At 32.8% G+C, this 15,057-nt stretch overlaps 1 protein-coding gene across 1 annotated transcript; it reads left to right on the top strand.

Moving 5' to 3' along the window:
* The first annotated feature begins 9,279 nt into the window (after positions 1-9,279).
* LOC25493324 (probable U3 small nucleolar RNA-associated protein 11) lies at positions 9,280-13,924 on the top strand. The gene is made up of 8 exons (XM_013601803.3): positions 9,280-9,476; positions 9,559-9,649; positions 9,746-9,837; positions 10,569-10,662; positions 10,767-10,846; positions 11,971-12,054; positions 13,457-13,556; positions 13,647-13,924. The coding sequence occupies exons 1-8, from the start codon at positions 9,421-9,423 to the stop codon at positions 13,737-13,739; spliced, it is 690 nt and encodes a 229-aa protein (XP_013457257.1). The 5' UTR covers positions 9,280-9,420; the 3' UTR covers positions 13,740-13,924.
* The last annotated feature ends 1,133 nt before the right edge of the window (positions 13,925-15,057 follow it).

The raw sequence follows: 15,057 nt of genomic DNA, 5'->3' as shown, positions 1-15,057 counted from the left end.
GTCTTCCATTTTTTTTAACCGGTCCATATAATTTTTTTAAAGGAGGATCAATTTAATTTTATTATCTATTTTTGAATTAATTTTATTATCTTTTTATCACTTATATATTTAATTTTAATATCGTTTAGTTATCACAACCTCACAAATATTTTTATTCATGCTACCAAATATTTTTATTCCCTTTCTTCAACCTCACAAATACACACACACACACATATTAGCGTTTAGAGTAATATTTTATGTCCTTATGTCTGTTTTTTTTGTTACGCTGATGAGTATAATTTTTTTAGTGTTGCGTAATGCCTACAATTATTATTTTTATAAAATTTTGATTTTAATTAAAAGTACAAGTATAGATGCCTAAAAAAATTATACTTATATATATTTTACACATTTATATTGTAACAAACTATGCATATCTTTTTCTTATTAAAAAAACTTAACATATCTTTTTCAATGACACCAACAATGTAACAAATATAATACCATATAATATAAATTCTTATATTTTTAAATGACACCAAAAATATGATATTCTTATAACAAAATTTGTTATACCGTATAATTTAAAGAAAAAAAAACTATTCTCTAATTTAGCTCAGTTGATATAGACAATGCATGTATAAATATATGCAAGGTCACGGGTTCAAACCTCGGACACCACCAAAAAAATAATAAATTCAACTTTTTGTACAATATTTTGCCAAACAACTTTTAATTTAAAAATAACTTTAGAACTAAAAAAAAAATAAAGAAACCAAACAGTTTTAGCTTTTTCCTTAAAGAGCTTTATTTTTAACTTTGTTTTAAAGTAGCTTTTAGACCCAAAAAAAATCTGGCCAAACGGTACCTTAGAATGACATTTTTAGATAAACTATTCAAACATATTTTTCATTTGAAGTTTTCCTTAAAAATTTCTTTGTTAAAAAATTATAACAAAAACACATTACACTATCAAAATTTATTTTAAAAAAAGTTATAATAAACAGGACCTTCATCATTTATTTAAACTACTGAATTTATAAAATTGTCATTTTTTTCCAATCAAATAACTAATTTCAATATTTATTACATGAAAGTTTGAATATGAAAATGAATATCATAAATAATAAACAATTAGTGGTCATAGTTTCTTGAGTCAAGGTGATTATAGTTATAGTCTCTTGAGATGGAATAGGAAAAAAGGAAAAAAGATAATAAAAGATGGAGAAAGACATATTCCATACGTCATAAAATATAAGAAAAATGAATGAATTCACGCTTGATAAAAAAAAAAGGCAAAATTATATAATTAGTCCCTTAACTTTATTTTATGCAACACTTTCGTCCTTTATCTTTTTTTTGTCACGATTTAGTCATTTATGTTATAAAATAACAACAAAGTTATCATTTTTTATGAAAAAAATAATCAAAAACTCCAAAAAAAATTCATCAAACTCGTAGGCAAACGTAAATCTTCATCATACAAGCCTAGAAAATCAAATGAAAAAAATCTCATAAAAAATGATAAGATATTGTCATTTTATAACATAAAGGACTAAATCGTGACAAAAAAAAAAGATAAAGGACGAAAATGTTACCTAAAATAAAGTTAAGGGACTAATTGTGTAATTTTGCCAAAAAAAATTAAAACATGATAATTTGGGGTATATCTTTTTGTGTTCTATTTGAAATAAGTTTCATAAGAAGTAAAAATAATTTTCATTGATTATTAGTTATGGAGAAAATAGGAGTGAGAGTTAATTAAGTACAATTTGTATTTAATTTCACAAAAATAAGTAAAAATTTATTTAGAAAAGATGATTTGTTTGTAAATAACATGACTAAATGTCCTCGGTTGGTAGGGACAATGCATAATATATATAAGGTCCGGGGTACAAACCCCCAGTCAAAAAAAAAAAAAAAACATGATTAAGTAGGGTAAAAGTTTGCCTTTGAAACAAATAAAGTGAATTTTTATGCATATGATTTAGGATGGAAGGAGGATTAAGTTATGAAATATTAAGTAATATCATGGTTGCAAAATCCTAACACAAGAACATAATTGATTTAGTGGTAAAGGTTTCTCAAATGACTTGCAGAAATTGTGTTCGATCGCCAAAATACCTCAATTTTACTTCAACCTTCAACATGAATTTAATTATTAATAAGAAAATAACATAAAAGAAATGTATCAAAAGCATGTAATGGTGATCCTCGAAAATTAAAATTTTGGAAACCGTTGATTGATCGTATTAAATCAAGATTATCGGGTTAGAAGAGTAGAAATCTCTCTTTGGGTGGCCGTTTAGTTCTCCTAAAGTCTGTCTTGTCATCTCTTCCGGTCTACTTTCTTTCCTTCTTCAAAGCTCCCGCAGGTATCATTTCTTCTATTGAATCTTTATTTAACTGTTTTTTTGGGGGGGTTGTGAGGAGGTTAGGAAAATTTCTTGGATTAATTGGAGCACTATTTGTTCCAAAAAGGAGGAAGGCGGGTTAGGAGTGCGGAGGATTAGGGAATTTAATTTGGCTTTACTTGGTAAATGGTGTTGGTGGATGCGGGTTGAGAATATGAGTTTGTGGTATAGAGTTTTATCAGCCAGATATGGTGAGGTAGGAGGTAAAATAGCCGAGGAGGGGAGGTTTAACTCTGTTTGGTGGAATAATTTGATAAATGTTAAAAATGGGGCTGGCGTGGGAGGTGGGCAGTGGTTTGATGATAATGTGGGGCGGGAGGTAGGTGATGGTGCCCAAACTTTATTTTGGTGGGATCCTTGGATTGACGGGTTAGTTTTCAAGAACAGTTTCAGTCGTCTTTTTGATCTAGCTACTAATAAAATGGTAACGGTGGCTGAAATGTACTCTCTTGGGTGGGGGGTTGAGGGTGTAGCTTGGCAGTGGCGGAGTCGTTTGTTAGCTTGGGAGAAGGAGAAGGTGCAGGAGTGTTGTGATATTTTATCTAATATTGTTTTGCAGCCTTCTCATCCTGACAGGTGGATTTGGCACTTACATGCCTCCAGCAGTTATAATGTCACAAGTGCTTATAACCATATGTTGACATCAAACAGTAACAACTTGGCGGTTACTCACATTACTGAAATTTAGAACAAGGAAGTGCCCCTGAAAATCAGCCTCTTCGCTTGGCGCTTGTTACATGATAGATTACCAACAACAGACAATCTAATCAAAAGACACATTTTACATCCGAATGCTCAGTTATGCGTGGATGGATGTGGTACGATAGAAGATGCAAAACACTTATTCCTCTCTTGTGATTTTTTTGGAAAGCTTTGGTATGGTATTTCTCACTGGCTTGGTTATAACATAGTGTTCCCTGAAAACGTGTCAGATCATTTATATCAATTTGGCACCTTTATCGGTTTTTCAAACAACAAACACTCAGCTCTTAACCTTATTTGGCTATCATGTGTGTGAGTGATTTGGCTTGAAAGGAATGATCGGATCTTTCACCAAAAAGAAGCTTCTTTTAATCAATTGCTAGATAAAGTCAAGTTTCAATCTTACTAGTGGCTGAAGGCAAATCGTCCTGGTTTTGTTTTCTCCTACCATTCATGGTGGTTGAATCCTTTACCTTGCTTGAGAATATTTTTGTAACAGGGCAGCATTCTTATTTTTTTGAGCTTGTTTTGGCTCCAACTCTTTGTTATTTCTTGTATTTTGACTCTTTCAGCTGGGGTTTTGGCACTCCTTGTGCTGAAATCTCCAGACTTTGAGTAATATAATCCATTTTAGTTTCTTAAAAAAAAAAAAAAAAGCAAGTAAGTGCCTTAAGATAGGAAAAACTAAAAAAGAAAGTATCAAGCGCAAGTAATTAAACTGGGTCGTGTCATTCATATGGCCCGTAGGTGCAAGATCTTTTGACTAGATGCAATGTCAAAAAATCAGGAGGTTCGATAGAAAAAAATCAAGAGGTTCAAATAAAAATAAAATACATGCGACATGTGCAAATTTTGAAAATCCAGGGGATGCATCTGTGTCCCCTCACTTGTATGTGGCTCCGCCACTGACAGTGTCAGTGCAAAGCAAAGTGAGTGGGAGATATTTAGTACTATCACACTTTGACACATTTTGGAGATATATCAACACCACCTTGATTTTCTAATTTTACACTTTACTCATTTAGATGATCATTTCCCCTTTTTTATTCAACGAACAAACGATCATATCATCCATTTTAACGATATAAAACGATAGAGTATATATGCTTAAAAGTATATATGCTTAAAAACATGACTATATTCAAGTCTCCTGAATATTCATGTCTTCGAATCTACAATATTGATGACGTCAAAGTCATTAATTGTATGCGCACTTGATCAAAAGATCAATAATATCAATATATTTATCTGGATCTATCTCCATAACTAAGAAAGAACCAAACCTGAATCAAATAAACATCCACTGAGACAGTAAATAAAAAATACACCACACAAAGAAGGAAAATTAAAACAAACTGAGTCGTGTGTTAAGACGACAAAATCACAAAATAAACGCATAAAACTATAAATATGTGAAAGCCACTTATTTAAATAAGAGAAATGATATTTAAACAATTATTTTGTAATAACTTTTAGACAACTTTCTCTCTCATACTCACTTGAGGTACTCTCTCTCCCCCCCCCCCCCCCCCCCCTCTCTCTATTGTTTTTAATCAACAAGAAAATAGAAAAACAAGGTTGTCACAAAAGTTGTCATCAAATAACTATTCAAATGATTGTTCGAATATGTGAAACAATTTGATCATAGAAAATGAGTATTCCTGTGTAACATTTTCTCTTTTCCCTTTCTCTCTTGTGAGCCGTCACCAAAACCCTAGTTTCTTCTCCTTCATCCATTAAAGAGATGTGATTTAGGGTCAATTGTTTACCAAAATCATCCCTCTAACTCGTTTTTATCTTTCCCTTTTATTGAAATAAGTGATTTTCACATCTATTTTATTTTGTATTATGTGATTTTGTCGTCTTCTTGCGACGTTGGTTTGTTTGTTGTCTTTGTGCGACGTTATTTATTTTTCTTGTTTCTCTAAGGTATTTGATCAGTTCAGATTGTCAGATCAGCTTCGATCCAGTGCAAATCCAATCAATGACTTTGGCGTCATCCACGTTGCAGATCCGAAGACATGGTTATCCCGGAGATTTAAATATAGTCATATGTGTAGGCATTTGTACTTTGTCGTTTTATGTTATTAACATGGATGTTGTGAGCCTGTTCACATATTCATCCTTTTGTTTTTAATGAATTTGCATTATATAGATGTACTCTATCAATTTGAATAAATGAATATATTTTATTTTGTAAAAAAAAAATGATTGTTCAAATATCATTACTCTTTAAATAAGGGATAACAGTAGTTTTGGTCCTTGAATGTATCAAAATTTAAAAATAGTCGTTATTTATGCATCATGTTAATCAAAATAGTCTTAGGTTAAAATATTTCGTTAATAATGTCATATTCGTTCTTTAATATATTTTTTTTGAAGGGCTATATGGAAGGGTGGAGGTGAGAAATTTTATAAAAAAAAAATTAATATCAACATTCAAGTACTATTTTAACTTCCTCTGAAAAAACATTTTAACGTTACAAACTACTCTCTATGTCTTACAATAATTGTCTCTTTAATATTCTTTTTTTAAAAAATAATTGTCACTTTTGAATATCAATGCAACATTTTTTTTCCCATTATTATATTTGTCACTAATTACAATTAATAAAAATATTTTAGTAAATGATATTAATTTTATCTCTGTGAGCTTAACTTAGTTAGTAGTGATATTGCATATTATATGCAGGGGCTGGAGTTCGAACCTCGGACACCTCACTTCTCCACAATTAAATTGTGTGAGCTCTAACCACTAAACTATTTGACAAAAAAAAAATGATATTAGTTTTACAATTGAAATCAACACAATTAACCAATTTTCTTAATGATAGGATTAATTGGTACTCCAGTATTTTAAAATTTCGTTACAAATAATTTTGGTCCCTCTTACAAAAAACAAGAATATTATTACCCCCTTGACTATTAAATTGAGAAAATTATTGTTCCCATATTTGATAAGGCTGAGAAACACGAGTAAAATACGTTTTTATGCGGCTGCAGTTAACTGCCGAGAAAAATGTTATAAGAACAGAACAGATATAGGAGTTTCCAAAACTCCATTGTTACATTTTTTTATCTCCAAGGTGCGATTTTGAGCTATTTCAAGTCATTTCAAGCCAATTTCAATCACAAAAACAAGTAAGTTTTTGTAATCCTATTGCATTGTTGTTTTGCGATTGAATTGTTTGTTTTTTTTTGTTAAATTTCGATTATATAGGTTCGACTATATTGATTTGTTGATTTTATGATATGTTAGGATAGTTAAGGTTATAATGGTTAGAATTGTTAGAGAACTTTTATTGAATTGTTAGGTTTAGGTTTTGATGAATCGTTGTAGAATTGTTAGAATTGTTTAGGTTTAAGTGTAGGTTTTGATGATAGTTTAGGTTTAGGTATAGTTTTTGATTTTACGATTTTATGGCATTGTTGTTTAGTTAGGTTTTGATCGCCATTTTTTTTAATGTAGATATGTCTCAGAATCAGAATCAGGGTAACGTTCAGGGTGATAAGAATAACAAAGAAAAATCGCCTATGATGTGGCACAAAATTGTTTGTGATGGTTCCGAAAAAAATAAGGGTTCGAAGGTGCCGGTGTATAATCACTCGAGGTTGAGGAGGAGCGGGAGGACATGTTATTTTGGTCCTCAACAAAAACAAGGTGCCCCAGGGACTGTAGCGGGCGACCCAATTGACTTGTGTGACGAGGAATAATGAATGTAATGGCTTTTAATGCTTAATTGTTTTTGACTTTTTTATGTTTTATTTTTGTGTCACGCACATTTTGTTTGACATTATGGTACTTAGAATAAAATCGCATTTGGAATAATTTCAATTAAAGTCACGTTTTGAAAAATTGCGTATTCGAATAAAAACTAATTAAATCTAACGTGAATTCAACTAATTAAAATTGCGTAATGAATAAATAAGATAATTATTGTTTCATTCAAAACAAAATATATGTTATCACACTACATTGCATTACATTACATTCCAGAATGTACCTTCCAACTGCAACAATTATCTTACCATTGAATGGGGCAAATTCAAACTTGCTAACCAGCAGGACTCCAGTATTCGATCAGCATCTTGAACGCTGGTATTCAAGTGTCAAAGGAATGAGATACCAGCGTTCAAGATGCTGATCGAATACTGGAGTCCTGCTGGTTAGCAAGTTTGAATTGACCCCATCAAGAGTAAGAGAATTATTGCAGTTGGAATGTACATTCCAACTGCAACAATTGTCTTACCTTTGAATGGGGAGTCCTGCCGATTAACAAGTTTGAATTGACCCCATCAAGAGTAAGAGAATTATTGCAGTTGGAATGTGCATTCCAACTGCAACAATTGTCTTACCTTTGAATGGGGTCAATTCAAACTTGTCAAACAACAGGACTCAGACATTTCACCCGGCATTCATGTTTTCCTTTGAAAAGAATAAATTTTTGTTGGGCTTGCTTTAGATGATGACATTCAACTGCCAATGAAATTAGGTTCATTCCTTGACACTTAATACCTTCATCTAAACCAGCCTAACAATAATTTAATATTTTCACAGGAAAAACATGAATGCCGAGCGAAATGCTTGAGTCCTGGCCGTTTGGCAAGTTTGAATTACCCCATTTCAGAGGTAAGACGACTGTTGCAGTTGGAATGCACCTTACCCTAACTAATGACGATCTTCTAGCGGAATCAAGCTTTTGATGATATCTTCAGTTGATCTCAGCAACGTCACCCGCATATCGATCCACTGGAACATGTTGTGCTCCCGAAAACATGCTCATCACGTTTTCGTCGCTCGTTAATTCCACCCAAGTGAATGATACTCTCCCCTCGTCGAGCGTTGGATGTTTATACCGAATGTGTTCCACCCTTCTTGTGTCTCTGAGGTTGACTCCTTGGTTGAATTCAGTCAGTTCATCCTTGAGACCTCTTAACGTTACACCAAGCCACCGAACCTTCAACATCTGAGGTTCTCCGCCGTTGAATTGTGCATGAACGTCTATCCACCCCGCCATTGTTTCAAATCTACACAATAAGAAATTAAAAAAAATTCGATGAAAAACTCATTCAAACATTTCATCAAAACTTGATGTGCACATTATATATAGACTCTAAAAATCATAAAAATAACCCTAAAATTATAAATCATATACTCTTAATAAAATAAAAAAAATTAATCATATACTATAACATCAATCATTCAACTTTTAACATAATTTTTTTGTTATAACGTAAAATATAATAAAATTATTCAACTTATATTTACTCTTAAAATAAATCATATACTTTTACTAAAATAAAAAAATAAATATAAAACACCAAATTAAAATATAAAAATGAAGGACACGACATAACAACTCTAGTTGTCCAGTGTTTGATTTGTAAAACTGTTTCAGGTACATGACAATCTGGAGGCAAGAGACATGACAAAAACTCATATTTTTGTCCCTCACCAAATCACAACACAACTTTTTGTCCCATGTACAAGTTGTCTAAAATACCAAAATAGCATTTTGTCCCTCAGAAATCGTATAAAACAAAAAATTATTCAATGCCATAAAAAAATTGTCATGTGTTGTTCTGCCTTGTGTTGTACTGTTCTATCTTGTACTGTTATGTCCCGTACTTACTGTTTTGCAAACCAAACACACCCAAACTATAACATAATCATCATGCAAACATTTTAACTAAATTAATCAACTAACATCTAATCTAAAAATGATTTATAACATGTAAATCTAATTAAAAACTAAAATAAAAAAATAAATATAAAACACCAAAATAATAAATAACCCTAAAATTCTAAATTAATCAACTAACATCTACTATAAAAATTAATTATAACAGGTAAATCTACTCAAAAACTAAAAAATAATAAATCTACTCAAAAACTAACAAATAAAAACATTTATAATAACTAAAATGTAAGTTAATAATATTATAATTACTTGCTTGTGATTTCGTTGAATAAATTTGATTGAGTTTTTTAGAGAGATTTGAAATTTTGGAAGATGAGATAAGATGAGATGAATAATGGATGAGAAAGCTTTGTAGCAGAAGATCCTCGGCAGTTAACTGCAACCGATTTTTAAATTATTTAATAGAAAACTGTTGAGGGAGCAAAAACGTATTTTACTCGCGTGCCTCCTCCCTTATGCAATGTGTCAACCCCCATCCTCTTAAATTGATGGATTACATATCGGTGCTGGACTTTGCGTTTTAAACCCTAAACAGTCGCTCACTCAAGGTCACAGAAAGTGAATACAGAAGCCACCGTCCTCCACCGTAGAAATCACCGTGAAGTAAAACCTGATACGACATGTCTTCTCTGAGAAACGCCGTTCCCAGACCTGCTCACAAAGAGCGTCCTCAACCGTAACTCTCTTTCCTTTCCTCTTCACAAAAACCATCACTATATTTTTCTTCAATTTTATTCGATTTTTTTCTTCATTATTAGGTCTTCGAGGAAGAAATTCGGGATACTTGAAAAGCATAAAGACTATGTCGAACGTGCTAAAGCCTTTCATGTGAAAGAAGACACTTTACGGGTGCATCAACTATTTCACCCTTTCTCTGCAATATTTCACTTTTTTTTAATTGAATTTCTTAATCAATTGTTTTTTTTTTTTTGGTTTCAATTACAGGTACTTAGGGAAAAAGCTGCTAATAGAAACGAGGATGAGTTTTATTTTAAGATGGTTAATTCAAAAACTGTTGATGGAGTTCATAGACCAGTGTATGTAACTAACTACTTTCTATCCTTTTGGGCAATGTCTCGATAAACAAATTAATTTGCGGCTAATCTTGTGTATAAGCTGTTTCTATAATAAATGATGTTGCATTGTTTTTGCATAAGCTATAAGCTATTTTCGTAAGCTGTCCTGGCAAGCTTGTGAAAATAAGGTGAAAACAGCTTATGAACATTTAATAAGCTGTTTTTATAAGTTTTGACAGAGGTTTCCACAAGTGCTTATGCCAATAGATAAGCTTCAAACATGGACTAAATTTACAGATTTTATATAGTTTAGGGTCTACTTGGTATATTTACGTAGTTTAGAGACTAAGTTGAAGTGTAGGCAATAGTTTAGGGACAAAGTTGATAGTTTATTCATGAATATAATCATAGGTCCATAACATCAGTGTCAAACAACACCGACACACCAGTGTAACTACTTTCTATCCTTTTCGGCCATGTTTGGATAAACACGCTTATAGCATATGCTCTTTAAAATAAAGTTAAATTGTTTTTGTTTAAGATATAAGCTGTTTCATAAGCTATCTTGGTGAGGTTATGAATTAAGGTGAAAACAACTTATGAACGTGTCATAAGCTGTTTTCATAAGTTCTCTCAAATAGTTTTGCATGTGCTAATGCCAGTACATAAGCTCGACTGAGTCGATCCAAACAGACCCTTGATTTTTATGTGGCTAGTTTTATGATTGTTAGTTGTTGGTTTTTCTTTTGTAGGAATGAGGATAACAAGTATACTCAAGATGAACTTATATTGATGAAGACACAGGATATGGGATATGTTCTTCAAAAGCTTCAAAGTGAGAAAAAGGTGATTTAGTGTACTCGATTTATTTCTTTTTGTTTTTTAATTGCTGTTTATGCAAAAATTGTTAATGTAGGTTTTACTTATAAATATCTTGATTTTCCTTGCAGAAAGTTGAAAAGCTATCTGCCAATTTGCACTTGATTGATCATAAGCCAGCGAACAAGCATGTTTACTTTGCTGAGGACAGGTTTGAGTTTCTAAGCTATCTTCTTATAACAAGTTTGCATTGGGTTTTCATGCATGTATTGTATTATACTATCAGATTAGATCGGTCTACTTAAATCATACCATGCATAGTAAAAGATTAAGGTGTAGGTATGTCAATAAAAAAATTGTTCGAGTACCAAGCGTACCATGCCATGCCATGACATTTCTAATTAAGAACATATCAATGACAATTAAGAAGTGGTAAAGCATGCCATGTCATGTTTAATTAAATCAGTTTCTTAATTAAATTTATGCTAGAAAGATATGATTGTTGTTCTTGAATAAGTGTAGTGTAGGTTGTGATCTGTCTGTTGCTCACAATCATCTGCTTGTGGAGTGTTATCTTCTCAAAATCCTCCAACATCAACCCGATGTTGGGAGACTTGATTAGACCTGCTTCTACTCGTTTTTCCGCTTCTTATTTGACCTTAAGATGCTTGAGCGACTGTAACGGGACATTAATAAGAATGTTCATATCTGCGCCATGGAAATCTATTATTTTTTCAAAGTGAAATGATTGGGTGTACGTCGAAAATCAGATTATAGGTAAGGGGTTTGGGGAAATTACTATCCACTGCTTGAAGCCATTGACAGAAGAATAGAACAGAGGATGAACTCGGTGAACTGAAACAGTGGATGAATTTACTAGAACCACATGCAAGGAACAAATAAAACCGTAGAGGGAGCAGGCAGTGTTGCCGTTGCTGACAATATAATGAGGCGGCAACGCAGTCTCCGACAGAGTAGGGTGCGAGAGACAGACTGTGAGAGAAGAAAAGAATATGCTTTGGCTCTGAACCGAGACAGAGACGTCATGCATGAGAGAAGAAATGGAATCATGTTTTTTTCGTTTTCCAAAATCTGACCAACATCAATCTATTACATATTTTGGTTTCTAGTATATGTTCTAATGCTATGCTATTTAGATGTAAGGTCCCTTCATCGGGCAAACTCATTGTCATTTTCTAATTATTGATTGATTTGATATCCTATCGTTCCTTGTCTTCTCCCCTCTCCTGTATTCTTGTTACTTGTTATGTTGCACGTGCGTAGTAGTAAATTTATCCTCAGTCAACTTTTTTATCATCATCTATGAAAATGTAGGGAAGAGGCTAAAGAGTTAAAGCAACAACTGTCAAAAAGAAAAGTTCCATCCACTTCTGACAATATTCCTGATAATCTTAAAAGGTAAAGCCCTACATTTGGCTTTGAAGATTCTGATTTATTTTTCTCATTTTGTTTGATGTTTTCTTTGTGATTACACAACTTCTAATTTTTTTTTCAGTGCTAAATAATTCTAGGGATATGGTCTGTTGAATACTTTATTTGTTCTCTTCAATGCATTTTAAGATTGTTAATTTTGTAAATATCTTGATTACATTAAATGCCTAAGTATTAGGATGTTCTGTACAGTAATATTTTGGCTGAACCATTGCAATTTTTTTATCTCTGACCCTTTGGTGCGTCCATTACAATGGTTGACTGACTCAATCACTTTCTGGAAATTTGTTTGGCTCATATCTTTGGCAAAGAAGACCGTATCGATAAAGTTCCGTATGGGATAGTAGATTAGTAGTTCAGAAATAATACTCTACCTTTTCCATGAAGCTTCAATATTAATCACACCCTATCCAAAGACAAGGTTTTAGGATGTGGTCATGAGTGATGAGTTGACATCACATGTTTACATATACCTTGTTATGGCATTTTTCATTGACACCTTGGGTAGCATTTGATAGACATATTAAAACAGGGGAAAATAGAATGGTGCCAATATTTAAGTCGAAGAGGGAGTGTCAACATGGACCTTCCCGAGGGATTCCATGTCACGATGGATGCCGAGGAGGCCATCAGAGTTGATCCAGTAGACAATTTCATCAAGAAAGTAGGATAATCTAAGTCTGCATTGAAGCAGATTGCTTGTTATTGGTGACTAGCAAGGAGGAACAAGGGGGTGGCAGGTCTTGGGCAGTGCGTCACCGGAGCTTAGGTTGTAGATGGATCAGGTTTCATACTGGTGAGGGGCACTGCTATACTAGGTTGGTTTGGGGGATTAGGGAGATTGAGTGTTGTGGTAGATAGCAGAATGTTGGCGGTCATAAGTAGGGACCTTTTAATAATTTAAAAAGATATAAAACTTACTCTTTCTGTTAAAAGCTCTATTATTTAAAGGGTCATGTTAACTTGTGCCCTTAAGGCACAAGTTAAGGATCTAAAAAAAGAATTAAAACATAAGTTTTGTATTGAAAAAATAACTTTTTAAACTTTCAAGACATTGAATGCACAATTTCCAAAATTAAGTTTCTACATTTGGTTTCTAAACTTGTGCCTTAAGGGCACAAGTTAACATTTAAAATAGCTATTAGTTTTCTGCTTTTTGGCCATATTGAATCATTTTCATGCTATTGGGTCGATTATGTTGTTATGTTGCTCTTAGAAAGCTGACCTCTCCTGTATTGTGATGTAGCAACTGCTATAAGATTTATTTATCGTCTACAAACATTGTTGTTATTTCTGTCCGTTCTTTTTTCATTTGATTCCCAGCACCATGCCGGATCTCTAGAAATGTTTTTTTTTTTTTCATGCACAGGAAAACAGAACGATCTTACAAAGAGTTGGAAGCAAGGAAAGCTAGAGTCAGCCAGCTAGAGAAAGTCTACATGGATATGGCATTGAAGAAGGAGTTGCAGGTATTAATATTTTGGATTTTCCTTATTATAAACCCGTTTTAGTCTTACATATGCAAAATACTCAGAAATATATTTTCCATATGTGATCAGAAAAATGGTAGGAAGCGCAAACTTCGCGAAGAAGAAATCGTCAACCCAACCGGTAGACCGGTATACAAATGGCGTGCTGAAAGAAAGCGCTGAAAGAGTTGATAATATTCTGTGCTCTTCATTTTTTTCTTTTTGCCTTTTACTATGATTTAGCACAATAATTAATTACCAAGTTGGAGATTTTTTTTTTTTTTGTCTATAATTTCTGCTGGTTATTCAGTTCTGTATGATGTTGCTGTTGTATTCAATTTTTTATGAGGTAATTTAAATTAAATCAATGTTCGTCTTATTTATTCACTTCAAACTTGAGAGACGGGTTCATTTTTAAACTTGAGCAACACTTGCTTGATCACAATCCCAAATAAAAATAAGTTGGGCACACATATAAGTGAAAAAGGTAAAAGAAGAATGAATGAAATGATGTATATTTTGAAAATAATTAAATGATTTGTATTTTTATGTGTACTCAATCATTTTTATTTGGAATTAGCAAATGTTGCTATTAGAAGTTCAGGTCTCAAATTTAGGTGCACACTCAGTAGTGAGGTTCCCAGCTTCCTCTCTAAAATGTACAAGATAGGTTTGTGTTGTATGGTGCACGTTTTTTTTTTTTTAACTATTGCATGCAATGTTATGTGTCTCACGCTATATAGTTTCATATTTCTCCCCTGCTATGCCCTTGTAATTCTACCATGTCACCCAACCAACAGCCAGCATAAACTGCCTAATCAAATCAATTGTTCTGTAATATTGCTGCTACAAAATTATTTTATAAGATAATGTTTAAGGTTACTGCAAGAAACAACACAAGCTTGAACAAAAGGGAAATCAGTAGACCGATATAAGATTCTTTTCGCTCCCATTTCAAATTCACAGGTGTAAAAACCCACACTGTCACTTGCCTCCGTTTAGCCACTCTTCAACAAGCTTGTTAACATAAAACAAAAGCAAAAGACAAATAAAAAAAAAATAGTGGAGGCAGCATGATTAGAAAAAGAGAGAGAACATCATAGAGAGATGGTGAGGGGCTAGAGCCCGCCCCATCGCTTCCACACCTTATAAGTCGTGATCATACAACACATTTCGCTTGTGTACGTTAGACATTGCCTCCAAACTAATGTCACTAACTAACTCCAAAATTTTTTTACAACTGAGTAGAGTGAGATGTTACCGGAAAGAAGAGAAAATGTGTGTACATTTCACTTAAGATGTGGATCATTGAGTGAATCATGTCGAGATTCTTGGTGTAATCCTCGTCGTGAAGAATATCATCTGGTGTTTGTCAGTTGGGGCATACTAGAAGGAGCCAATGACAAGACTATTGTGGTCCAATGTGAATCGGACATAGTCCCCTTCCGATACATGACAAACTTGTATTGTATTGAACAATTTTTTGTGGACAAAAAATTAT

Source organism: Medicago truncatula, chromosome 4, assembly GCF_003473485.1.
Source record: "Medicago truncatula cultivar Jemalong A17 chromosome 4, MtrunA17r5.0-ANR, whole genome shotgun sequence".
In the NCBI taxonomy this organism is placed as follows: Eukaryota; Viridiplantae; Streptophyta; class Magnoliopsida; order Fabales; family Fabaceae; genus Medicago; species Medicago truncatula.
The sequence above is the reverse complement of the archived record's forward strand: the minus strand, read 5'-3'. Positions and strand labels throughout refer to the sequence as shown.